The 26,212-nt window shown below is 40.1% G+C and overlaps 1 protein-coding gene across 1 annotated transcript in view; it reads left to right on the top strand.

Moving 5' to 3' along the window:
• Positions 1-14,573, top strand: part of Csrnp3 (cysteine and serine rich nuclear protein 3) — a 93,213-nt gene extending 78,640 nt beyond the window's left edge. The window contains exons 4-5 of the mRNA XM_052182599.1: positions 8,827-9,123; positions 11,239-14,573. Coding sequence (XP_052038559.1) covers positions 8,827-9,123; positions 11,239-12,291 — 1,350 coding nt within the window. The 3' untranslated portion in view covers positions 12,292-14,573. The remainder of the gene's footprint in view (positions 1-8,826; positions 9,124-11,238) is intronic.
• The last annotated feature ends 11,639 nt before the right edge of the window (positions 14,574-26,212 follow it).

Genomic DNA, 26,212 nt, shown 5'->3' on the forward strand with positions numbered 1-26,212 from the left:
GGCAGGCTACTCTCCATCCTAAAGCTCTGTACCTACCATAGGAACTGGTAGTATTGCATAGTTGTTAAGAGGATATAGTCATTTACTAAAACTAATTTATTAACCAATTCTGTGAGACTTAGCATTGCCAAGGTGCCAGAAATAGAATGGGAAGCAAGACAAACAGAGGCTTTGCTCACAGTGTGGGCACAGTACAATAGAAACATATGTCAGCCAACAAAACTAATGTGGTATAATATTACTGTGAATTAAGAAAACTTATGTTGGTTAGATCCAATCCAGAATAAACAACTAGGCTGAGAAAATCAAGACTCCCACATAAGTCACTCAGCTTTGGCCAGTTTATTTCTATCAGAATTAATACACACACACACACACACACACACACACACACACACACACACCAAGTGCTCTGGTTTCTTTTGTATTCTCTGTTCCCTGAGTCTGAATCATATCCTGTATTTCCAAAGGAGCTAAACTGGAGGAAGGATGTACCATTCTTTGTCTTTTGGCCCACTCTTGTACTGAGGTCAATTCTCCAGTCATTACTGTTATCCAATGAAGTTATGTTGGCACACTTGTTTATTTTGTTTTGAAAGAATTTTCTCTCTAAACTAGTCTCGACTATTTGGAAAACACTGTGGAGTCAACTAAACCTGGAGTTTGATTATGAGTAACTTCAGCTATTTGTTGTTCAGTAAGATTTGGACAAATGACCTTTTGCACATGCCAGTCTTCGCAACTATAGAATACTTTTTTCTGCTTTGACATGAACTGAGATAATTATGGTGCTCAGAACTTGATGTGAACACGCAACAGCCCAGGTCACTCTCAGAAGCAGAATCCTTGCTTGGATGCATGGCAATTGGTGCTCCTAGAATAGAGTGACTTTTCAGTCATAATCCCACTTTCATCTTTATATATGTGAGTAATTTTGTAAGGCCCAGAACATTTCATCACTAGACAAACCTTAAGTGCTTTACTTGAGCAATCTTGTTTCAATTTTACTTAACATTGTGTTTGTTTGTTTGTTTGTTTGTTTTGGTTTTGATTTTTGGGTTTTTTTGTTGTTTTGTTTTGATTTGTTTTTCAAGACAGGGTTTCTCTGTGTACCCCTGACTGTCCTGGACCTCACTCTGTAGACCAGGCTGGCCTCAAACTCAGAAATCTGCCTGCCTCTGCCTCCCAAGTGCTGGGATCAAAGGTGTGCACCACCAGTGCCTGGCAATTTTGCTTAATATTTGAATTCATTATATTTTCATCATTTTTTCTCATTAAAATAATTTTGCATTGAATTGGTTGTTTGCTGTTTTTAATGGCACCAAAAATTTTAACCTTATTCTTGCTAGAACACAATGCATTCACTAGGCTACATATTATCCAAATTATTGAGCTCATAGAATCAGTCCATTTCTTGGTCCATAAACAATTAAATAAAATGGAAATAAATGTTAATCTTTTAAAGTGAAGCCTTTCTCTTGTCTTGACTGCCTCAAGAGTGAGGAGTAATTGACTAGTAATTTGATATACTTGTTTTCTCTTACCTTACATTTTTCTTTAATTTGTATGCATTTATTTATCTCATAGTTTCTGGATCATGAAATCTATTGACAGTAGAATCTATCTACTTTGGAATGAAGTAAAATAAATTTAAGGTTAGCCATGAAGATGGTCCTACGCCGATGCGTGTACATGCATCAGTAAACAGGCTTAGTGGGTTTAAAAGAAAAAGACAGCAGTATTCCATGAAGTTGGGAGGGAAAGGTAGTGGGGAGATAGAGACGATATTGAAGGAGCAAGAATGGCGATAGATTTCTTTTCAAAACCTATTATGTGCATGTATTTAATTATTAATAATAAAAATTAAGTTATAGGGAAACAAATTAAGTCGACAATTAAAAATGAAAGCAAAAAAGTGGAATGTCACTTTTTCTTTGGGCATCCTGCATTCATCTCACAGAATCAAGAATCACCCTCTGAGTCTCACACTACTATGTCTTGTGTCTCTGCTGTGTCTAGATGTGCACAGTGAGCTTCTGAAATGCATTACTAATATTTACAGTGTGTCCAAATTTCCAGAATTGAAATGCTTGTAATTCTATCACTCCAAGGCAGATGATAACATTTTTAGTCCTAGAATGAGTCTAAATGGGTTTAGACAGATGCTCAAGAATAAAGTTCCATTCCCAGAGTTATCACTGATGCAGCTCATGACATTTTACAGGCCAGACAGTATGAAATAGACAAATGCATAGAAATAGAAGAAAAATATAAAATCAAAATTACGGAATCAAATCACAAATTAAGTGCTCATCAGCTAAGGGGGAAGGGGAGAAAGAGAGAAGCCTCACTTTGAAGATCTAGCATTTATTTCCATTTTTCATTGGTTAAGGACCAAGAGTGGGAGAGATCCCATGAGTCCAATCACCTGGATAACATGCAGGTTAATGAACACACCATGTTCTGGTCTATATCAGACTTTTGAACCACTGTTGCTCAAGGTGGAGCTTCTGCCTCCATTGTTGGTCTGATTGCTGGTCCAAATTCAGATTTAAGCTTCCCTCTGACAGTTTTCCTTTGTAACAACTGTGCTAACCTCCTTCTACATGTGTCTACTGTGTGTTCTCAAGGGTTCTGTGTTAACCCTAGCTCAGAAATCATTCTCAATAGAGTTAAAATTATTAGATTCCTTGTCAGTTTGGTCTGACCTATTGTGATTGGGTTATGTGCCTGCACACCCAGTGACTAAGTGCTGAAAATATTAATTATGTGAAATGTGTGTCTATGTTCCATGGCCATGGGTGGTATAGCTGTATGAAATTAGATTATTTAGATTATGACCTACACCCCTTGTGATCTTGGACAAACTATCGTTCTGGTACCACCATTTTCTCACTGGGTAAACAGATATAGTGATAACATCTACATTATGAGTCTGTGATGTTAAATGCACTAATACAGGTAAAATGTACTAGAATAGCTTCTGATACACAGATTCAATAGCTTACTATTATTGCCTCACAACTGTTTCTACAACTCTTTCACTTCCACTTCTAATCTCTCTTGCTTTCATGTGCAAACCAGAGCAGAATTAAAGACTGGGATTCTTGATAGTACTTAGAACTGTGTCTGTGTATATGTGTGTGTGTGTGTGTGTGTGTGTGTGTGTGTGTTTTGCTAGTCAAATGCTCTGTCACCAAGGTACATCACCACACCTTGGTCTTCTGAAACAGGGTTTTTATATGTGTCTGGGGCTGACCTCATATAACCTATAACTCTCTTGCTGTTACTTCCCAGATACCAAAATTACATGAATGCACCACCATGTCTGGCTTTTTTTGGTAAAGGACTTATTGTCAGTTAGTGTAAAAATAATGGGTTTCACCATGACATTTTCACAAATGTATATCAGTGAACTGTGTTTATGTAGCCCTCATTGTGGCCCTTTCTGATGTCCTTCATTTCTTTAAAAATCCCTCTTCTGTGATTATGTCATTCACTGATAGTGTTAGGGCATAGGTGATGGATGGATGGGCCAATGGACTGGTGGGTGGATACACATACATACATACATACATACATACATACATACATACATACATACGGATAGGCAGACAGATGAGAGAAGAGAAGCTATATTTGTCTGTCTTCTCTCAGTGCAGCTTCTTATTTCTACACGTGTCTCTTTAGTTCTCTTTTTTCCTAATATTGTCCCTCTTCTCCTTTTATGTCCTCTAGGCATAAATGACAATATCTACATATAATAATTTTCACACGTAATATATTTAAATATAAGTTATAGATTTTATATATAAAAATTTTGTTTTTCTGACTTTATTTTCCTTTAACTTGACACAATGATCTCTTGTTTTATCTATTTTCCTACAACTGACTCAGTTTTATTCTTGCTTAAAATTGAGTAATAACTCCATCAGAATATGTATCTAGTACTGTGTTAATGGGCATTTTGACTGGTTACATAGCTTAGCTATTGTGAGCAGTGCTGTAACCAACATAGGTTCATAAGATTAATCACTATGATATATTGGATTAGGTTCCTTTTGGTTTGTAGCCAGGAGTGGAATTGCTGGATCATATGATAGTCCTGTGTGATATTTGCTGAGAAACTTTTATACTTATTTCAATAATGACTACACCAGTTTGCATTCCTACCAATAGAGTATAAGCACTTCATTTTCTAAACATCTTTCTTAGAATTTGTTGTCATTTGTTTTGTTGATGATGTTGTGACCCAAGTTGAAATAGAATATCAATATATTCTTAATTTTAATTTTCCTAGTGTTAAAAATGTTGAATTTTTATGTAATTATTGACCATTTATATCTCTTTTTCTGAGAACTAACCAGTTAATATGCCCATTTGTTGATTGTATGATTTTAATTTGGAATGGTTCAAATTTTAATACTTTATATATTAATGCCTGGTCATGTGTATAGTTGGCAAAGATTTTTCTCCTGTTCTGAAGGCTTTATGTAGTTTTGAACCACCTTGATAGTGAGTGTATGTTTGAAAGCACTTGTTATTGTGTGTGCTGTGTGTCCAAACAGTTATTTTGTGTTTAAAATAGCTTATCCAATAACAAGTACTTTCACATTAACCATTCCAAATTAAAACCATCCAATCAACCAATGAGCATATTAACTTGTCCCAGCCCTGTACCAGGTACCAACGACACCTTTAAAACTATAAGGTATAGACATAGAATACTTCATGAGAATTGGCTCCTTTCAGTCTGCCCTGGAGAGATTTCAGGGAGTCTGAGGCTCATTGGTGTATAAAATACAGAGTCTCCTTATAAAGAGCAATTTCTGGCAGTTCAGTGGTTCTGTTTTGAGGTAGGAAAAACCAATAAAGCAGCACTCGTGTCAAGGGAGAAAAGTCCTGCAGAACCTGAATGTTCTTACCAGGGAAGATGTCTATGGAGTCCATGCAAAAGCAGAAGAGGTTGATCCCGGTAGAGCCCTGGACCTTTGCACCAGATCTTGGGAGCAGATAGATAGGTGTTGGAGGGGGGAAGAAGAGAGCTTCTTGGCTTCCTGCTCTATTGCTCTCAATGGCGAAAATACACTTAAAGTATTGTGTGTGGCCCCAAATCGTAAAGAGCATTTAAGTTAGGTGGTGGAAGCCTTGACTTAAAAAAAAAAATCTGGCTGCAGACTGCAGTTAAAGGGCATAGCAGGGAATATGTCTCAAAGGCAACAGTGATGACTGTTCTCCACTGTCATTTGAACCGGGTTCAGTGCCACCCAGTAGACACATATCTGGGACAGTGCTTCCAGAGAGGTTTAACTGAGGACAGAAGGACTGCTCTAAATGTAGGTGGCACTGTCTAGCAGGATTAATAGAAAGGCGAGAGAGTAAGCAAGCTACCTGCCCTCTGCTTCCTGGCCTTGGAAATGAAAGGCTTCTCATATTCCTGCTCCCATGCTCCTGCCGTGGTAGACTATGTCCTCTTAAACAGTAAGCCCATCTTCTTTTTCTATGTTGCTTTCTGTGAGTTGCTACATCATAGCAACTGGGGGAGGAGGGGAAGCAACCAGTAGAAGCAGCACAGAAACCAGAAACTGGACAACATAACCAACTGACCAAGCTCCACTAGATTGTCCCCGGTCTTCATTAGAAACGATATTGAAGAGTTACAGGGGGAAAGCGGGGGGAGGGGGGGTGGCAAACCTCATAAGATCACCTCCATGTTGTAGGTGATTTTGAAAAAAAATTAAAGCTCTTGAACAAGAGTGGACACACATTATAGTTATGTGGGACGGAATTTTGATTCTTAATCTTTCATTTTGAAATAAAATTACTTGGAATGGAAGGAAATGAATTATACAAGATCTGGAATTTATTTTTTAACATTTATAGACAGAGTAAACTGAATCTTTAGTCAGGCATACCAATATTTAAATTCTTTTAATTAGGTATATTCTTTATTTACATTTCAAATGTTGTCTCCTTTCCTGGTTCCCCCCTCCCGTGAAAATCCCATAAGCTATCTTCCCTTCCCCAATCAACCCACCCCCACTTCCCTGTCCTAGTATTCCTCCACATCAAGTCTTTTTAGGATCAAGGGCTTCTCCTCCCTTTGATGTCTAACAAGACCATTCTCTGCTACCAATGTGTCTGGAGCCGAGCCATGGGCTAACTCCATGTGTACTCTTTGGTTGATGGTTTTGTCCCTGAGAGCTGTGGGAGTACTGGGTGACTCATCTTGTTGTTCCTCCTATGGAGCTGCAAACCCCTTCAGCTCCTTGGGTCCTTTCTCTAGCTCCCCCATTGGGGACCCTGTACTCAGCTCAATGGCTGACTGAGAGTGTCCCCCTCTGTATTTCTCATGTTCTAGGAGATCCTCCCAGGTGATAGCTATATCCAGCTCTGGTCAGCCAGCACTTGTGAGCATCCACAATAGTGCCTGGGTTTTGTAACTATATATAGGATGCATCTCTTTTTTTAATTGTTAGGTGCCAAAAGATTATGTTACCGTAACAACTTTACTATGGTTGTAAACACTTGCTAATATCTCACTTCATATTCCTTTGTGGTAAAAACTGTTTCACAGCATTGCCCAGGCTGACTTCAAATTCACCGTCATTGTCTTTCAGTTGTAGAGCTGAGATTGCAGGCCAATGCTCCCACCCTTGGCCTCACTTTGTCTTGCTTTAAGATTTTGTATTTCTTATGATAGCTGCTTCCTCCTCTTTTGGTGGGGGGCAGGGGGAGAAATCTGTGACTTGTCATCTATACTATAGACTTTCTTGTGACAATATATCAAAATAACATCATTGCAGTATAGTGTATAGTGTATAGTGTAATATAAATGCCATGAAAAGATTGTATTTAAATGAGCATCTATCTACGTGTACTGGAGCTTGCTGCAATTCACATAGACCAGCCAGGGATTAACTAAAAGAGACCTTGGTGCTACTGGAGGAAGTGAAAGGAGACACTTCGATTGTCAAGAAGCATCACTCAGTGAAGATCTAGTATCCTGTTCAAATCCTTTGCATTTGAATGTCTTAGACCATCAGATCTTTATAATTGGAAACATGTAGACTGCTAGTCAGAGAGAATTAGAAATGCTAACCACAACCACACTAACTCCGTGGTATTGGGCATCCCAGTTTAAGCAGGATGCCCAGCTGGGCAGAAGGCCCAGTAAGAAAGTGCATGTGCTTAAGGGCTTGAGTTTAAATCCATCTCCCACAGAAAGAACTGGGTATGGCAAGTAGAGACAGGGGAATTTGAGACAAACAGATTCTGGGGGCATGTTATTCAGTCAGTATAGCTGAACAAGAAACTCCAGGTCCAGTGAGAGACACCCCCAAAAACTAAGACAAAGAATAGTAGACTAAGATCAACACCTCACTTACACACACATGTGTACATACATGCATATCTACACAGACATGTCCTCATATGTACACTTTCATAAAAATGCCAAGGGGAAATTATTATGGATCACACTAAGAAACCATGCCCATAATAAGGCCTTTCTTAGACGACAGGCCCAAGTTCTGAAATAGTCACAAAACATAACAAAGTGGCATAAGAAAATACGCCACAGGGCCCCTTCCCAACACTTTATTCCTGGTCCTTTCTTCTGTGGAAGTTTCCCTCCATGAGGGTAAAAGTCTAATTTTAATTTTTCTCTGTGGGATACTCAGATTTGAACAATCTAAGGCTATTGACCAGTAGTAAATATTTCTATCTAAATATGGACTCTTTCCTACAAAGATGAAAGCATGTCTGGTATCTCTAGAGTATTTTCACTACTTAATGGATGAATTGTCAAGTTCACCAAGCACAGTAATAGCCATAATTAATGAAATTTAGAGGGTAATAAATTAAATAATTAAACTACCTTCTATATTTAGAACATCCTTGATTTACTTCTTATGAAGTGTTTGCCTTTATTACTGAGCTGCTCCTCAAAATAATATTTTGTTCATGTGCAGGGAAAACTTTTTCAAAATGTTTTATATGAAGGAAGCAATAGGTTTTTTTTAATAGTAATAACAAGTGAAATCTATATTTAGGGCTTTCTAATGGATGAGATTAATATAGAAAAAAATATATATAGGCACAGCCATCACCAGTAGGCAAGGAGTGAGTGTCCCCACGAGTTGTTACACAGAAAGCATGCCTTTGCAGGAAGGGAGGTCTGCATGCACTCCTTCAAGAATACAGTTTGTCTCAGTCGTGGGTTGATGAGTCCTTGCCAGCATTAATCTATGTCCTTGTCTTCCTGAGAGCATGCTGACCTGACTGATTACTTCTATCATGCCCTCCTTCTTAGATTGTTCCAGGTAATAACTGTGCTTGCAGTCCCAGCAGCACAGTGCGTCTTTTATGTCCTGTATGTATGCTTTTCAGGGGCCTGAAAGACACACATATTATTTCAAGGACATGATGTTTGCTGAGTAAGGTGGTCATGGCCCCCACTGAATGTGGTCACCTCTGATCCAGAGCACATTTCCTCTGACATCAGAGATGTCAGTGTGAGCTGAGTGTAAAGACAGCTCTAGAGTGTGGGTGTCTGTAACCTCCGGTCTGGTTACAGTACAGGTCGCCCAAGCTGTATCTGTAGTCACTGATGCAGAGAGGTTAAGGGTTGCATTTAACCATCTTCTGTGCCCAGAGCATTTAAAAAGCCATTTATTTCAACACCATTGTTTCTCCTTCCTCTGACTTCTGTGGTTCCGGGGACTCTACGCATGACAGCTCAGCTCATCCGTCCTCAGCAACGCTGACGTGGGGATTTTGGACTCTGCCCAAATGACATCCGTGTTTGCTTCCTTGTCTTCATAGATGACTAAGAATGGCACCGTAGAATCCGAGGAAGCAAGCACTCTGACCGTGGATGACATTTCCGATGACGATATTGATTTAGACAACACAGAAGTAGATGAATACTTCTTCCTACAACCCCTGCCCACAAAAAAGCGGAGAGCTCTGCTGCGAGCCTCAGGGGTGAAGAAGATCGACGTTGAGGAAAAGCACGAGCTGCGGGCCATCCGCCTGTCTCGGGAGGACTGTGGCTGTGACTGCAGGGTGTTCTGTGATCCAGAAACGTGTACCTGCAGCCTGGCAGGCATTAAATGTCAGGTAAGGATTGGGAGCTCAGGCATCTGAAGAAAAACTGTCACACGACACCCCAGAAAGAAGCAGTCATGTTGTGTATAATAAGATATTTTTTTTTTTACCTGAAGAAAAAAAAAATACTGGCAAGGAAAGGCACATAATTCAAGGGGAAAGAAACCCTAATTCAAGGGCATTCATAAAATGCTTATACTGTGTATACTGTGAGTGGCAATTGAAACTGCAGCTTAGTGTATTGAAGGTGTTTCCTCTCAGATTCAGCCATTACACCAGGTTATTTTTAGCGTTTTTAAAAATACAGTCTGGGAGAGGACACTGTGTGTTCCACTTGGGTCCATATTTTCTGGTTCATCCACAGGATGCAAGTTAACAATTCATTACCAGTGGTATAGACCACCTGGAGAAGTTTCTAGCCATACAGACCTAAAAAATAAGCAAAAACAAAAACTTGCATTCTTGCCTTGTGTGAAGTAGGCATGTCAGGTAAGCACTTTGGGCTCTGTCATTTCTACGGTGAGCAAGTTGAGAGGCTGTCAGACAGATAGTGGACTCTAGACACATTTCTACAAACAAGGTCTGCAGGGCTCAGGTACTTTGCCCATCTGTTGCCTTCACTCTTTACAGTACTGAGGTAACATGGCTTGAGGCCCCCAAATATTCTCCTTCCCTCTTCCAATGAAAAATAAAATGAAGTTACAATTTACTGCCCTTACTTGGGGCTGCAATAGTTTCCTTAACAAGAAAAGGACATCTGTCTGACTGACAGCAAGATTGGCTCGAGGAGGATGGAGAAGCAAGGAGAAAACTTTTAGAGTATGAGAATAGAGTCTCATAAACGGCAACGAGTCTGTCTCGTCTCTCGGAAGCTGGGTTTTAAGTTTATATGAAAACTAGCGGGAATAGCCTTCCCGGCTGCACCTGAATGGCTATGCTTTTAAAAGCTTCCATTTTAAAACTAATTAAAGAGAAAAGCAATAGTTTATCAATTCCTTGACAAGGTGACTCTCTGGTCCCATCCATCTGAAATTTAGCGGAGCCCTGATAATGGTTACCTTCTTTTATTTTATGCAGAAATAGTTATATTCATTTAACAGGAGACATTTCCTTAATCCGATTCAAAAGAGAAAGGCGGCTGAAAGCCAGGGACAGTTCCCTTCCATTCCCTCTCTCCTGTCTTTCTTTTCTGGGTTGTGTCTGGTGCCTCATGGACATAATAAGCAAGTCCTTTACCCCCACTGAGCTAATATTTTTCTTAAAATGCCCTTTTTTTTTTTTTTTTTTTTTTGGTTTTTTCGAGACAGCGTTTCTCTGTGTAGCTCCAGCTATCCTGGAACTCACTCTGTAGACCAGGCTGGCCTCGAACTCAGAAATCCACCTGCCTCTGCCTCCCAAGTGCTGGCACCACCACCGCCCGGCGAAAATGTATTATTTTGAGAAAGGGTTTTACTAAGTTGCTTGGGCTGGTCTTCAGCTTACAGATCTCCTGATTCCCTTCAGTCACGTTCTTTGGCACAAGACTTTTGGATTGGGCTTCTCTTCTCAAGAGGAAAGCAGGTCAAGCAACCTGCACCCACCTATCAAGGGTCCGCTGAGAAGACGCAGCATTGAGATGATAGCAGTCTGCCGCTGGGTGACCCTTAGTGTCATCCCAGACATCTGGAGCAGTGAAGGTCATCTGATAAAAGGAAAGAACAGAGTAGCACGGGATGAGGTCATAGAAGGTAGATTAGTCTAGGGGCCCAAGGGAACAGTCTGCGTGTGACTTAGAAGTGTGTGGGGTTGAGTTGGACTGCACCAGAAGGGAACCGGGGTTTCAAGATGGAAACAAAAAGAGAAGGAAAGTAGAGTGGTGGAGAAATACGACAGCCCGAGGGCGCAATCAAATTTAAATTCTCAATTATCCTCAAGCCACCACTCTTGTGCAGACATTTAGAAGCAGTTTATTGCCATAACTGAAGTCTTTACTTCCCCAGCCCCTTTTACTTGCAGCTTATTTGCCGTTTGCTGAGACATGAATAGAACCTGAGTGCATTGCTTCCTTCGGAGAAGTTGTTACAAAGTCCTTAATTGTATTTGGTCTGTAATAGTTCCTTGCTGCTAATCTGTGTTCTTCCTTCCAAGGTGGATCGTATGTCTTTCCCTTGTGGCTGCACTAAAGAAGGCTGTAGTAACACAGCAGGTAGAATTGAATTTAATCCTATCCGTGTCCGGACTCATTTTTTGCACACAATAATGAAGCTTGAACTGGAGAAGAACCGAGAGCAGCAAACCCCGACTCTGAACGGCTGCCACGGAGAGATAAGCGCCCACGGTCCTTCCATGGGTCCTGTCGCTCACTCCGTAGAATATTCCATCGCAGACAATTTCGAGATTGAAACCGAGCCCCAGGCTGCCGTGCTGCACCTGCAGGACGAACTGGATTGCCAAGGAGACGAGGAGGAAGAGGAGGAGGATGGAAGCAGTTTCTGCAGTGGAGCCACTGACTCTAGCACCCAAAGCCTGGCTCCCAGTGAATCGGATGAGGAAGAGGAGGAGGAGGAGGAAGAAGAGGAAGAGGAGGAGGAAGATGATGACGACGACAAGGGAGCCGGCTTTGTAGAAGGACTCGGAGCCCACACTGAAGTGGTCCCCCTTCCTTCCGTCCTGTGTTATTCCGATGGCACAGCGGTTCATGAAAGCCACACGAAAAATGCATCATTTTATGCTAGCTCGTCAACTCTGTACTACCAAATAGATAGTCACATCCCAGGAACTCCTAGCCAGCTCTCTGACAACTATTCTGAAAGAGATGCTGTCAAAAACGGTGCCCTTTCGCTGGTGCCTTACGCCATGACCCCCGAGCGATTTGTTGACTATGCCAGGCAAGCGGAAGAGGCCTATGGGGCCTCCCACTACCCAGCTGCCAATCCGTCTGTCATCGTTTGCTGCCCCACCTCTGAAAACGATAGTGGGGTGCCCTGTAACCCCTTATATCCTGACCACAGGTCCAATCTTCCCCAAGTGGAGTTTCACTCATACTTGAAAAGCCCTTCCCAGGAAGGGTTCGTCTCCACATTGAATGGCGACAGCCACATTTCAGAGCATCCTGCAGAAAATCCTTTGAGCCTTGCGGAAAAGAGCAGATTGCATGAAGAGTGCATTCAGTCCCCCGTGGTGGAAACGGTCCCCGTTTAGTTGCTTAAATTATTCTATTATAGGACCAAGTCTTCTATTTAAAGTCACTGTATTGCCTATACTGGGCTCATCGTTGTTTAAAACTGAAGACCAAGAATATGTGGACTGTGATTAATCTTCCAGACAGTATTTCCTTCCTTCCTTTCTAGCTTCCCAACTGTGGCGTGGCACAAATACAGTCGCTATGGGGATTTTAAACGATTTTGAACTGTTTTGATAGAAAATGCTAAATTTAAAAAAAAATGCATATCTCACAGTTGCCTACCTGTCAAACTGTGTGAAACCTGCCAAGCTATGCAGATCATAGCTCCAAGTTTTAGATTATCGGGCCTGTGCAAGATTGTTAACTAAGACTAGAAAACAAGCAGATTTAGAGTCCTAATTTTTCGATATATCTGAAGATGATGGTGACTTTTTAATGTAAAAGTAATTATTGTAAGAAAAAAAAAGATTGAATCGTTTCTTGTGTATTTTATTTATGGTAGTTTAGAAGTCATGCTTTGAAAAAAAATGAACAGCATGTTCATTGAAGCTGAAGACGTGTTAGCTAGCACCACAGAGCATGCCCAGAAGATTGCGTCTGGGATCCACCCACATTTTTACGATCATGACTGAGCAGATTTGCAAATACTTTCTTAAGGATGAAATAGGCCTATTTTTGCTATGCGGGACAAATGAGTCTATATGTGCAGGTCCTTATGCAGTTTTCTCTCAAGTTAAGAGTTAGGACAATCCTCTGGTGAGGGTCTAAGTCCTCCGCTCTTCCTCAGCTGAGATAGACGGAATTGCCTTTCGTTTTCAAACAGCGTCATCTTGTTTATTAGCTTGGACAGCACCTTTAAACTCTACTCTTTCCATCAAAATGCACTTTAGTGCCCCTTCATGGTACCTCTTGTGGGATGGGGTCTCAGAATGCTTTGAAATGTTTCTTTTTAATTATTTTTTAAAAAAAGTAACTATTGTAAGGGTCATACAATAGAGAGGATTCTTCCAATGATATGAAGGAAAATGACTTGTTTCTTGTTTTCCTTCACCACACCTTGGATCTAATTCAGTCCTAACAGAGAGAAGGTGGGGTGGGGGTGGGGCAGAGCCTCAGCACCCCATCTACACCTCAGTCAACTGATCAACCCGTCTCTACAAATGCAAAAAAAAAAACGTGTATTGAGATTTCCATTTAATGACTAGCTGATTGAAGGCAGGCCTGGGCTCACATACGCATGAGGCCCCCCTTTTCTGAAGCATTTTTATCTGTCTTGCCTGGGATAGTCAGCAGCACTGCCCAGAATGCACTGCGAAGGCAGCCACCTCACATTCTCTTCCTTAGTAAAGAGAATGGATAGAAAGGAAACATGCCCCGCCCGCCTCTAGATGCCTGCTTCGAGCCTGAGCCTCGGAGAACTTTGAGCAACTTCTTTCCTATCAGCTTAAGCTGCTATAGAACAAACGTTACGGTTTCCCCTAATCATTCCGTTGAATCCGTTTCCCTGCTTTGACATCGTATTGTGACGTCACTTCTCATTCTTCATGGCTGTTTAAAATGTAGATGCACCCTCTTATGTAGCAACTGTATCTCTAATTTGTTTAATGCCTCCTTCATGTTGGCATTTGAATAACTCTCAGATTTCAGTTCCTTACAGCAGACTATTTGATTTAACCATGCTTGAATGCGTTTCAGAGTCCTCTGGTGAGAAGTGTCTATTTAAACTCGATGTGAGGGAAGTATGTTATGTTCACTTGTGGAGCTGTTCTTTCTCTGTGCCACCTCAAGACTATATCAACATTAATTTTTACTAACATTAAAAGGACTTTAGGTTTGTCATGCTACAGAAAGCAGTAATGAGGGCTAACTACTCCTTTTGGTTGCTGGCTGGGGCTAATCTGATGGGAATTTACTCAGACTGAGGTAACAAGCCCAGAGTTCTCAGCAGCGTTGGTTTCCATTATTAGCATTTGATTTCCAGTTATACTGCCTCCTGCCTATGCAATCTAAAGGGCAGGGGCTCAAAGAAGAAATGACAAAAGGCTATTGTTCCTTCATTCAAGCAAATGAAAGACTTCTGTGTTCTGTATTTGCTGGCCCACTCCATCCTCTAGAAGTATCTACTGGTGAGCCACTCGCAGGCTATTCTGAGAGCAGAGTGTGGGGAGGCCCAGAGTAACTGTGACGAGGGTAGTGGTGAGTGACAGTCCACTTCCTGGATCCTCAGAGATGTTTCTTTCCAGTCTAGCTTAATTTTGACAAGGTATGAAGCATTTTTTTATATATATATTTCACCGGGGTTTCAGAAACAGAGCTTTCTTCCTCTCTCTGTTCAATTGAAATAGAAAGTTCCACTCTGCTAGGGACAATTACTTTTCTAAGCATGAAAGTCACCATGCTATGTTTTCACATCCCTAAATAGACATCCCTCAAAAATCATAATAGGTACAGGCTACCTATTTTAGCAACAATAGCCAATCAAAACCCTGCATACCTTATCTTTATTAGACACACACAAACACAGAATGCGCATACACCATCCTCTAGAGTGGGGCAGATTGCAGGCAGTAGCTAATAATGAGTACTGGATAGTTAGTTCCTAACATACAATCAGGTTTTCCGCTTTACCTAAAAACTAGAAAGAGAGGAGAAATTTGAGAGCAATTGGTTGAAAACATTGAGTTAAAGTTACAAATACTATTAATGAGTTATTTCATTGTGACTTCCTTTCCCAGAAGGAATTGAACTGAGAACACAGTCTTCTGGATTGTTCTTCCTGCTGCTTGGCCTACTCTGTAGAGCTGCCCACATGCCAGGCAGTGCCACAGGGATGGTTGCTTTTCAAAGGGAGGGGAGCACTTAACTGCAACCAGGTTGAGACACGTTAAATCTTTGTACCAAGGGACAATGATTTGACCTGCAGCTGTGGTGTTACTTCTGTAGTATATCCAGCCAAATTTCTCTTTGCACACAGTCCCCATGTCAAGCACTATATCAACGGCAAAACCCAATGCTCCAGACCCTGTCTATTAGGTTAAAGATTTGATTTCCAGGTATACTGGCCAAACTGATTTGCAAGTCAATCAGCCGGAGCAGTCTCAATTCCCTTTAAATTTGTTTTCAATTTTTCATTGGTAGAAAGAAATAATGAAGAATATTTTAAGTTCCTCCCCCATCTATTGATCATTCAATATTAAAATGTGTATATAATCCAATTGTCTCTTTTCTTTTGGTAGATTGGATAGTAGACTTTTTGAAAGCCGGTCTTGTGATAGAATTATCTTTTTCTCACATGTCATGCCCACCACGTGTAAAATACCTAACATTTCCTCAAGGGAGGAAATCCTTATAATCATATGGCCCAGCAGGACCACCTCCTTCTGCTCACTTTTACAAAACAGTGCAAGTTATAGCAACTTGCCACCATTCTCAAGAAATGTTGAGGTTATACTGGTTATATATTCTAGGCAAAATTTTGACTTAGATTTTATTGAAAAAGATTACCATGATTTATTTTGTAATAGATACCTCACAATTTTTATTGCTAGCTTGTACAAGTTCTTCATGACTTGGCATTGGTCTTCAGAATGTGTTATCCACTTTTTCTTTTAACCAGTATTTATTGAACACCTCCTATGTTATAATACCAGCTGATCTGGTAGCAAAATGAGCACGGGACTCCCATATTTGGAAGGGTGAGGGCAAGGAAGGGTGACATGAGATGGTTAATTTAAGCCTCTTCAAACTCTTCTCCTTTGGAGTCCTCCATGTCCTGTTGGAAACACTGTCACCCATTCTTCTAATTCTGTGCAATCTGCATCTAAATACTGCTGCTTTCTTTAAATTGATGGAATTTGCTACATCCTCCTGAAGCTTAGGAAATAAGTTTGGATTCAGGGAAAAGGCTTTCAGAGAATTATTTCTTGGATGCAGCGCTATCTAAGAAAATGCCAAATTTATGCCAGTAAAGCTTCCACTAGTTTCAGGAGAAGGGTTGATTAATTCAGAACTCAAAGAACTTCAGAAACAGCAAGGGACACGACCCTCTTACTCATTTTATAAACAGCTATTAAGATGGCAAAACCCTGCACAAAGGCATTGACTGAAAGAAGACAGAAAATGAGAGAGGTTATTAGTGACCCCTTCTTTTAGCTGTAGTTACAATCCAGTGACAGTTTACAGCCATTATAGTTGACATATGAAATGCCAAGTGTAAATGGAAGGCACCTTTATGCTTGCAAGGTCAAAATGACTATAATTTGAAATTGTAACTTATTTGTTGTATCGTTACCATGAGTAACACCTGAACTGCAAGGCCTGCATACTTTTACTACCAATACGAAACTGAAGTTTCTTATTACATCATTTTCCAAGAATTAAGAGCTTGGGCTGGAGTCACTTAAATGTCATAGCTTTGCACCCACAGTTCAGTTCATCAGATATTTTCTGTAGCATGCCAGAACTTAATTGACTGAAGAACCACAATTCGAAAATTCTCTAAAATTGTGAACTGGGCATGATAAGGGTTCAGATGGAGTATAAGTTTGGAAGTGGTAATGTCTATGAACTATTACTATATCTCAGCAGTGGTGGACTGGAGGTTAGTGCACTGGACTTCATAAATGACAGACACCCCAAAACCAGAAAGGTCAGTTCCAATGTGGCTGCCCTAAGAGCCCAGCTGGTATTCTATTTGCTTGCCAACATCCAAAGCAGTTACAGTTCATTCTCTAAAATATAAGAACACAGACCTCCAGCAATCTGAAGAAAGTCTTCAAACGCATGCCCCACACACAGATACCCACCACTTAATGCTTAATGACTAATCAAATAGCATTGGCAAAAGTAAAGAACTTGGAAAGAGATTTCTAAAACAGTCACATTTGAGCAGTTCCTCTCATGAATTTTCAATCAAGAACATGAGATCTGGTTGCTAAACAGCACAGCATCTTCCTCTTTTGTTGCTTGTCAGAAATTAAAACCTAGAAGCCTGGGTTTTCTCTAGTGGTCAGTAGTAGCATTAGTCTTAACTGTATGCTGTCTTAACTGCCTTGGGATTTCTATTCCGAGGGCTTTAAATAAGAAGGGGAGTTGGGAGAGTAGGAATTACAGAACCTGAACCATATGCCTTTTCAGTTTCATTGATTATGAGTAGATTTTTTTTTAATGCCCTTAATATAGAAGCTGGAACTTTAGCACATGCAGATATTTCTTACATCTGGGAAAAGAAATCACTCCAAAGATTTATGTCCTGTGGGATACTGTTTTCTTTCCTTTCGATTAGCTTTTCACTAGACAGGACCATTGCATTGTATCTGACCCTTCATGCTTACTTACATTTCAAGAAAAGACAATTCTATTGTTATTTCATCTTTCACAAAAGCAACTAACCTTATAAAGGGGAATGATGGATGTTTTTCTAGACAGCATATATCTGAGGCAGCTTTGCTGCAATTCCTCTGTCTATCTCATTATCATAGTGATAGTAAAGTCAGTTCAAATTATAAACTTTGTCACATGTGCAAGGCCATCTAAGCATCTTTAAGGATAATGTATATTAATTGGAAAGGGCTATGAGGAGATAAATGGTGTAGAAATCAGCCTTGCTTTTGTCAAAACTGATTTACATGCCTTTCCTGATTTTTTAGTTGTAACTTTAAAATGTAGCCATAGTTAAATGTCTTGTTTCTTCTTTTTTAACTCTTTTCTAATATTTTTATCTGGCTTGGAATAAACCTAAAAGTTATTTGTTAATGAATACTTAGAAGAAAACTGAACTTTAAGAAGTCTCTTTAAAATGTGTCTAGAAAATACTGCGTCCTACTGCACACAAAATATGACTGTTCACTTTCTTGTCTAGGCCACATGCCCTAGGACTGTTTGATTGTTATTTCTGTGCTACAGAAATATTAAAAGGCAATTTGTAGCACATTTTATTCAATATTGTTTTGCCCTCTTTTCCTGTTGGTCATCAATCTTTCTCCCTTTTCTTCAAAATGCCATCAATATTAAAAACTAATTCAAAGAACTATGTGAATTATAAACATTTATTTAATTATGAAGAAAAGAATGTGATCAGTTTTAAATCTAAATTCCCCTAAAGACGGAAAAAAATAGCTAAAAGTTAGGGAATAAATTATTGCCCATTTAAAAATCAAATATTTATACTTGAATGATGTAATGGTGCCTAAATGATATCTGGACTTGATAGATTTTTAAATTTCAATAGCTGCAAATGTCATTTGTTAATTACAATTCATCACAGTCCACTGCCAGACTATGTCATGTCCAACAGGTAACTTGGAACAGCTTAATCTTTTTAAAGATATTCACAGAGACCAACTAAGCATGAATAATGGAAGTCTTGAGATTCTTCTGTAGTCTTCAGATTGTATTGACCTGAGTCTAAGAGATCTCCAGAGGTCACATGACTCGTTCATCTACCTCTGGGGAGGACTGTCACTTAGGCATATCCAATAACACAGATACCCATTTATTCTTGACACCTCTTGGGAAGATGGTTTCCTTGGCAACAGAGCCCAGCTCTTTCATGTTTTCTCACAATAAGAGCATATCTTGGCCAGTGTTTATGGAAGAGGCACCTGGCAACAGTCGTGGTAATTTGGGCAATTGTGGTGGAAGACTGTAGAGGTTGGGTCCCCCTCTTCATTTGATGATTATTACATGAGGCAATTCTCTAAATGTCTTAAGAAAGCAAATTTGAAAAGAAAATGTAAGTACTCAGACACTTAGTAATGTAACCTGCCTTGGGAAAATAAGCCAGTAGGCAGTTTTTATTCATTTATATTTACCTTTCTAAAATTACTGTCATGTTAGGGGGAGTGATTATTTTATATCCCAGTGACCAAAGTCAGGACTAGAGTCAAGTGACTTGACTTTTAAACCCTTGAATTCTCTGAGAAGTTACAATTTTAAAATGAAAAGGCCATTTTTCTATGTGCTTGCTTGTGAACAAGTACTTTCTTGGTAACCTTCTTTTAGTGTAAGTAACAAATGAGAATGTAGACTTCTCCTGGAGATGTGACTGAAGAATTTAATATGGAGTAAAAAGGACTCCAAAGAATCAGTCAGCCACCATTTGATCCCAGACTGTGTATGAGGTTGTTGTGTAAAGAATGACTGCTTACATTCTCTGGGATCAGTGGGGGTTTTTTTGTTTTTGTTTTTTTTAAAAAAAAAAACAGTGATCTAGGAAGGAGTGATTTTCCCCTTTTCTTTTCCCTTGATGAAATCACTTGACCCAGACCCTCCCTGCAGCTTTCAGAGCATTTTCTGTTTGCCACAACTCAGACACAGCGCTAACAGGAACTGAGAACCACCCGGGAAGTCAATGTTCCCATAGATCTTGCCCAATGTCAATATGGCTGCTTTTCCCCACTTAGGTGCTTGAGTGAAATGACAGCCACATGAAGATTCTTTGTTCTCATGAGTAACACTACATGGAAGTGACCCAGTGACACTTTTAGTTTTTTAAAAAAAAAAGAAAAAGAAACCGTTTCTGTAGAATGCTAATGTAATGAATGGTGAATAAAATCTGGCTTATGTTTTAATTGACTCTAGGCACCTCAACAGAAAGAAGTCTGAGGCATAGTTTATGAAACATGTTTCAAAAGTGTTTGGTGATGTATAATAAATGCTAGACAATACAATACAGAAATAGTAAAAGAAATAAAACAAATCTATAGATTACAACTCAGTTCCTAAGAACTCAACCTTTGTTTCGTCATAATAATGTTCCTCTGCCTTCCCCTTAGTTTATCAACTTTTGGTGTAATCGGCTCTTAAGACAGAGAGCTATGAATACATATGTACTGGTTATTGCCTCTTAATGCAGAAAAGGCACTTTGTTCTCTCCGTGTGTTTCCCTCAGTGTCTGTCACAGGATATCTACATTTGATAAGGAAGGTCATTTGGCATTGGTCAACAAAACGCTTTTCACATTTAAAAATCCATCCAATTGATTGCATAATGGGTAAATGTCATCCTTTGCAGTGTCTTTGTCTTAATCACAGTCTTAGGCATCAACCATGTCTCCACTTGCAAGCTGCCATAGGAACTTGGCACATTTGAAAATCCTGTAGGATGTAGTGAGCTGGTAGATCACATGACCCTCGGGACTCATTCGTCCTTCTGTCTATGTGGAAACTCTCCGTGCATTAGGAATGTTCCTTAAACCAGGGCTGTCTTCTGAGGGAAATTGTTTTAGGTGTTTGCTTTTTGGCCTGTTGGAAGCTGGCAGGGGGGGGGGAAATGCATCACTAAAACTCAGAAAAGCCACAGTATGGTAAGGTACATTTTAGCATTGATTGATTTGTATCTTTCAGCTGATTTGTATTGTTATTTTTACCTGATAGGTTTTCAATTGATACTTCATTACCATTATGTGCACTATGATGACTTGTAAAATTGAAAGGGAAGAAAATCAAATCACAATCCATACACTCATTTTATACCGTGATGTCATGTTGTATGTCACAGTTGCTAGACTGATTTCTCTTGTGTATAAGTTATGACATCAAAAATGCCAAAGGGGATATGAAATAAGCTACAATGATATTCAACAGAATTTAACCTGGACCTTATGTTGTAATTATTTATTCATATTAGCTGTAGTCTTCTGTATTTATATTTTCAGTATTTATTATGAATGACATGGAGATTCCTGTATTTATTGTGGCTTTCTGTTGCAGTGTGTGTGTATATATATATATATATATATATATATATATATATATACACATATATATTACAAGTAAGCATTTTTAAGTCTGATCTTTAAGTTTCTTTGATTAGTGGCACGTGTATTGTGCTGTACTTTTTATTATATATTGTATAATAGCTTGTCCATTTGTTTGCAACAGAGTAAAACTGGTTTCTAAGTTGTAGCTGTTGTTGCGTTTTTATTGTTATTTGTGTAAAACTGATGTTCTCCTGTCCTGAGCTTTGGTGTCTTCTGCGTTCCTTCAAATTCTTAGGCCTTCAAGAATATCTCCTTCAGGCACTGGGCAGATAGCTTCGTTGGTAAAATACAGGCCCTACAAGCAAAAGGATCTGAGTTTGGTCCCCAGAAAATCTACATAAAAGAGTGGTCCACACACTGGTAGTTTCAGCTCTGCAAAAGCAGAGACAAGCAGAGTTCTGGGGCTCACTGTCAGCCAAGCTAACTAGCGAGAGATCATCTCATTTAAACAGGGAGTAAATGTAAACATGGGAATGGTTCCTGAGGAACAACAATGAAGGCTGTCTTCTGGCACACACGCGTGTGCGCATGCACACACACATGTGTGCACCCACCTCCCTCCAGTGTCACAGATTTCATCCTTTAAAGGCTGTATGCGAAGGCAGTCTCTACAAAATGGCTCATTACATTATCATTTCGATAATGTGGGAGGCGTATTATGATTGATCCCAGAGTATAGATGCTTGCAACACTTTTCTTTCTCAGCTTCTCAACCCATTCATCAAGTAATGGTGTGTAAACAGGAAGACCAAAGGGAACTCAATGTAAATGAAATTTCAGAGGATGTTTTAGGGGGGGAAATGAACAGAACGCACTGTCTTATAACTAAAAGGTGTCCTTTAATTTCATTGTATAATTTTTTTTTAATTTTTAATTTTGCTTTGCTTCAAGCCAAAATGGTTGTGATATGATGTTGAAAACATGCGTATGCCTATCTGGTGAAAGATGTTAGCTCAAGAGAAAGCAATTTTAGAGAAACAGAACAAAGAAACACCTCATTCTCAATCTCCTGTCAAATGCAGGGCATTGCCTTCAATCAATTGTATTCAATTTCTTAATCTGAATACCAGATCTATAGTTTTGAGAGTGAACTGATATGAACTTGTTTGATGATACTATAACTCTAGTTTGATCATGCTATTTAAATATCTTCCTTCCATTCTTCCTGACAATAAAATTAAATTGATCTTCTTTGAAATGCCTTACAAGATGTTCTGAAATCTAAATATGACTAATTCTTCCCAAACGTTTTGTTCAACAGACAAATGTCTGTTTGCCTCTCCTATACCCTGACCCACAAAATAGTGCTTCAATATCACATGTTACTTAGAATTCCCCTGTATCTGATCCAATCACCTCTTATGTCCAGTATGTCACTTCCACACTTCCACAGACAGCATAATTCAAACCACCATCTACTTATTAACAAACAAACAAAAAAGACCAATCAAGCTTTGGGAAGAAAGTTCTAGCCACCCCACAACTGGTCGCTGATTATCACACTACTAAAGAAAGGGACTCTGGCACTCCACTGTGGAAGACAAACCTACAACAAGCAGAAAGCTCAGGAGTTTGTGAACAGCAACCTCTGAAGCTGGGACAGAGCCTTGCTTGTTGGGAATCTTAAACTGCACCCTAGCCTTCTGTCTTGACATCTATTCCCCAGACCTTAAATCTGGAGAAACAACACCCCCAAGATTCTACATTTCTCTTTTCTTCAGGGACACTCAAAAGATCAGGGTTCACATAAAGTACAGCCCTTGCTACTATGGTTGTTCCTACAAGCATAAGTAATACTCATCCACATCTTTCTTTCATTGTTAATTACCACTTCTGTCCTCAGCATCCACTTCTCAAAGCCCTAATGATGGTCTACTGGTGACATAGTCCATGTCTGCCTTAGTCAGGGCTTCTATTTTTGTACAAACGTCAGGACCAAGAAGCAAGTTGGGGAGGAAAGGGTTTACTTAGTCAGCTTACACTTCCACACTGCTGTTCATCACGAAAGGAAGTTAGGAATGGAACTCAAGCAGGTCAGAAAGCAGGAACTGATGCAGAGGCCATGAGGGGGATGGGGTGGGGGCATTACTCACTGGCTTCCTTCCCCTGGCTTGCTCAGCTTGCTTTCTTATAGAACCCAAGAACACCAGTCCAGGGATGATACCATCTACAAGGGGCTCTCCCACTTGATCACTAATTTGGAAAATGCCTTAGAGTTGGATCTCATGGAGGCATTTTCTCAACTGAAGCTCCTTTCCCTGTGATAACTCCAGCTTGTGTCAAGTTGACACACAAAGCGAGCCAATACAATGTCCAAGAGCCATCTGTGTGAGCTGCTTTCCTGCTCCCATGTGTAACAACAGGTCAAGTAACTCCACCAAAGCAGTAACTGTCTACTTTATCTAAAATGCTCAGACCTCTGCAGCCTTCTGCAAGCCCCTTGGTCCCTGGTAAAAGTGTACCCTTTAAAAACTGGGCCCATTAGTCTTGCAGAACTTGCTAAGTTGTAGAAGAACACATTTTCTTTTCAGTGAGTTCTGTTAAGGAAATCAGTCTGGCTTCCATTTGGGGTTCTGCACAGTTTTTCATAAGACACATGACTGGCCCTCAGTATCTGAAGGGGAGCTCTTCCAGGATCCCCATGGACTTAAAAGCAGTATGATGCTAAAGTCTTTTACATGTAAGGAAGGAGTGGTGTTGCATATAACCCATGTGCATGTTCCCATGGGGGTTATACAGCATCCCCAGATTACTTTTAATACACAATATAATGTAAATATTCTATAAAGGGTAACACGATATTGCTTAAGAAACAATGAACAAAACTCTAGGTTTGGGTCACAGATAACATTTTCTCAAACATTTTCCATCCACTCCTAGTTGAATGTATGAATGAAACTGAGCAGATATGGAAGGCAGGCTGCATCACCTTACAAAGGTGCACACACTACACCTGGATCATAAGTAGTACTTTGTTCTTGCAGAGAGTTGCTGCACTGTCAATAGGCTAGTAAGTTCAATGGCTTTAAAGCATATAGTACAACTGATGGCTCTTAGGACAGTATGTTCTGTTCACACATCCTTTTCTGGGGGGTTGTTCTGATCTGATCTGAGGCTCTGTAGGCTCCCATGTCAGAAGATCAAATCCAGAGCAAGGTCCTGAGTCCCCAAAGGTAAGAAAGACAAATTTACACTTTCCTATTATTTAATAAAAAATCCCAAATATCTTCTATCCTTCTAGGATATAAAGGGCCACTGTGATCCATTGGCCAATGATTATCCCATTAAACTTCAGGACAACAGTAGCATCCCAAGAGCTCAGAATCAACCTCTGTGCCTGAAATCTGTACAGTTGGCAGCGGCTGGAGTTTTAGCCTCCCTGGTGAGAGTAGGTCACACTTACAGGCCAGGCAGTATCTTCACATCTCCCTGACACCTAATCCCTGAGGTGGCCATGGCAACACTGGGGAAGCCTAGGATCAGGGCCAGCTGCTGTCAGCTAGCCAAGAGAATCAGCCCATATCACTACAATCCGAAACAGATGTGATCTGAGCCACAAGGATGAGCTAGCTACATGCAGTTGTAAATTTTCTCATAGACACATTTAAAAAGGAAATCAATGTTGATAACATTTTATCTAAAGTAATATATGTTTTGAATGTGTGATCAATATACAATGACTAGGAATGTTTCAAACCCGTGTTACTTTTTGGAATCCAGTGTGTTTTTGATACTTGGATATACTTCAGCCTGGAGTCATCACATGTGGCTAGTGGATGCTCTATTGGATGGTACAGGCCCAGGGAATGGTTCATCTACTACAGAGTGCGCTCTCTGGTAATAGTTGACATATGACGTAAATGTATTTACTCTTTACGGCCACTCCCCCATGCCCATCCACACACTAGTTTAAAGACATCTTTGCCATGCTCTTTTAGTATCTTTCCTTTGGGGTCTCTGCCTAGTTAGCACATTCAACCAAATCAGCCCAAGTTCACACATGGAAGACCCACGCCTTCTACTCCAACAGAAGGTTCAAGAGCACGTTTCAACCCCAAAGCTATGTGCTATGGGTTTTCCTTGTCATTGTTTTCAAAACTATTCCTGGATAAGGCTGGAATGCAACCACCATGCTTTATTATTATTATCATCATCATCATCATCATCATCATCATCATCATCATCATCATTATTTTGGCTTGTATAAGAACACTTTGTAAGCCAGCCAACCCATGCTGGGTTACAGTCAAATGCTTTTCTTCCTGCATCAATTGGCCATTCAAGATTTTCTGTAAGGACTGGGCCGAGGAAGAGCAGCGGGAAGGAGTGACGAATGCACGGGGCACACGCCTCCTGGTTGAACGTCCATGTGTCTTACAGCCTAGTTCATGCTGGAGCCATGTCGTTTGGCTTCTAGAGAGCAGCATCTGACAATCGAAGGCCACCAGTTCTGTACGTTCTTTGTAATGAATCTGTTTGTTTGCTATGTGTAAATAAGTGCACACATATGTGGTGTGCCATGTCATCACACATGTGGAAGTCAGAAAACAACCTGGGGGAGATGCTTCTCTCCTAGAAAATGAGACCCAGAGATTGAACTCAGGTTGTTGGACTTTGTTTCAAGTGAGTCCTTTACCTACTGAGCCATCTAGCCTGTTCTGTGTTTTCCTTTGACTCTGTCATAAGACATGGTTTCACAGGCACAATCTCGCATTTAGTCTCCATGATGATGCTCTGGCAACTTGCCAAGAGCTGTTTTGTCTTTTTTTTTTTTTTCAAAAGATACATATCATTTCCATATCTTACCTTTCCCATTGCTGTAACAAAGATGCTTTACAAAAGCAAATTATGGAAAGAAGGATTTCCTTTAGCTTAAAAACGTAACGTAGCCCATCATGGCAGGGAAGCATGGTGGCAGAAGCGTGAGATGGCTCGTCACACTGTACCTGAGGTCTCCTGCTTAATGCCTCCCCTACCTACTTTTATTCCAACCTGGGACCTCAAGCCATGAGACAGTACTGTATCTTCAAAGTTGACCAAATCTAGAAACTTCCTCACAGAAATGCCAAGAGGTTTGTCTCCATGCTGACTCCAGTTCCCACAAGTTGGCAAGCAAGACTGAGCATCACACTGTTGCTGTAACTGGCACCACATTGATCTCAAAGACTTTGACATGG

The sequence above is a fragment of the Apodemus sylvaticus genome, chromosome 5 (genome assembly GCF_947179515.1).
Source record: "Apodemus sylvaticus chromosome 5, mApoSyl1.1, whole genome shotgun sequence".
NCBI lineage: Eukaryota > Metazoa > Chordata > Mammalia > Rodentia > Muridae > Apodemus > Apodemus sylvaticus.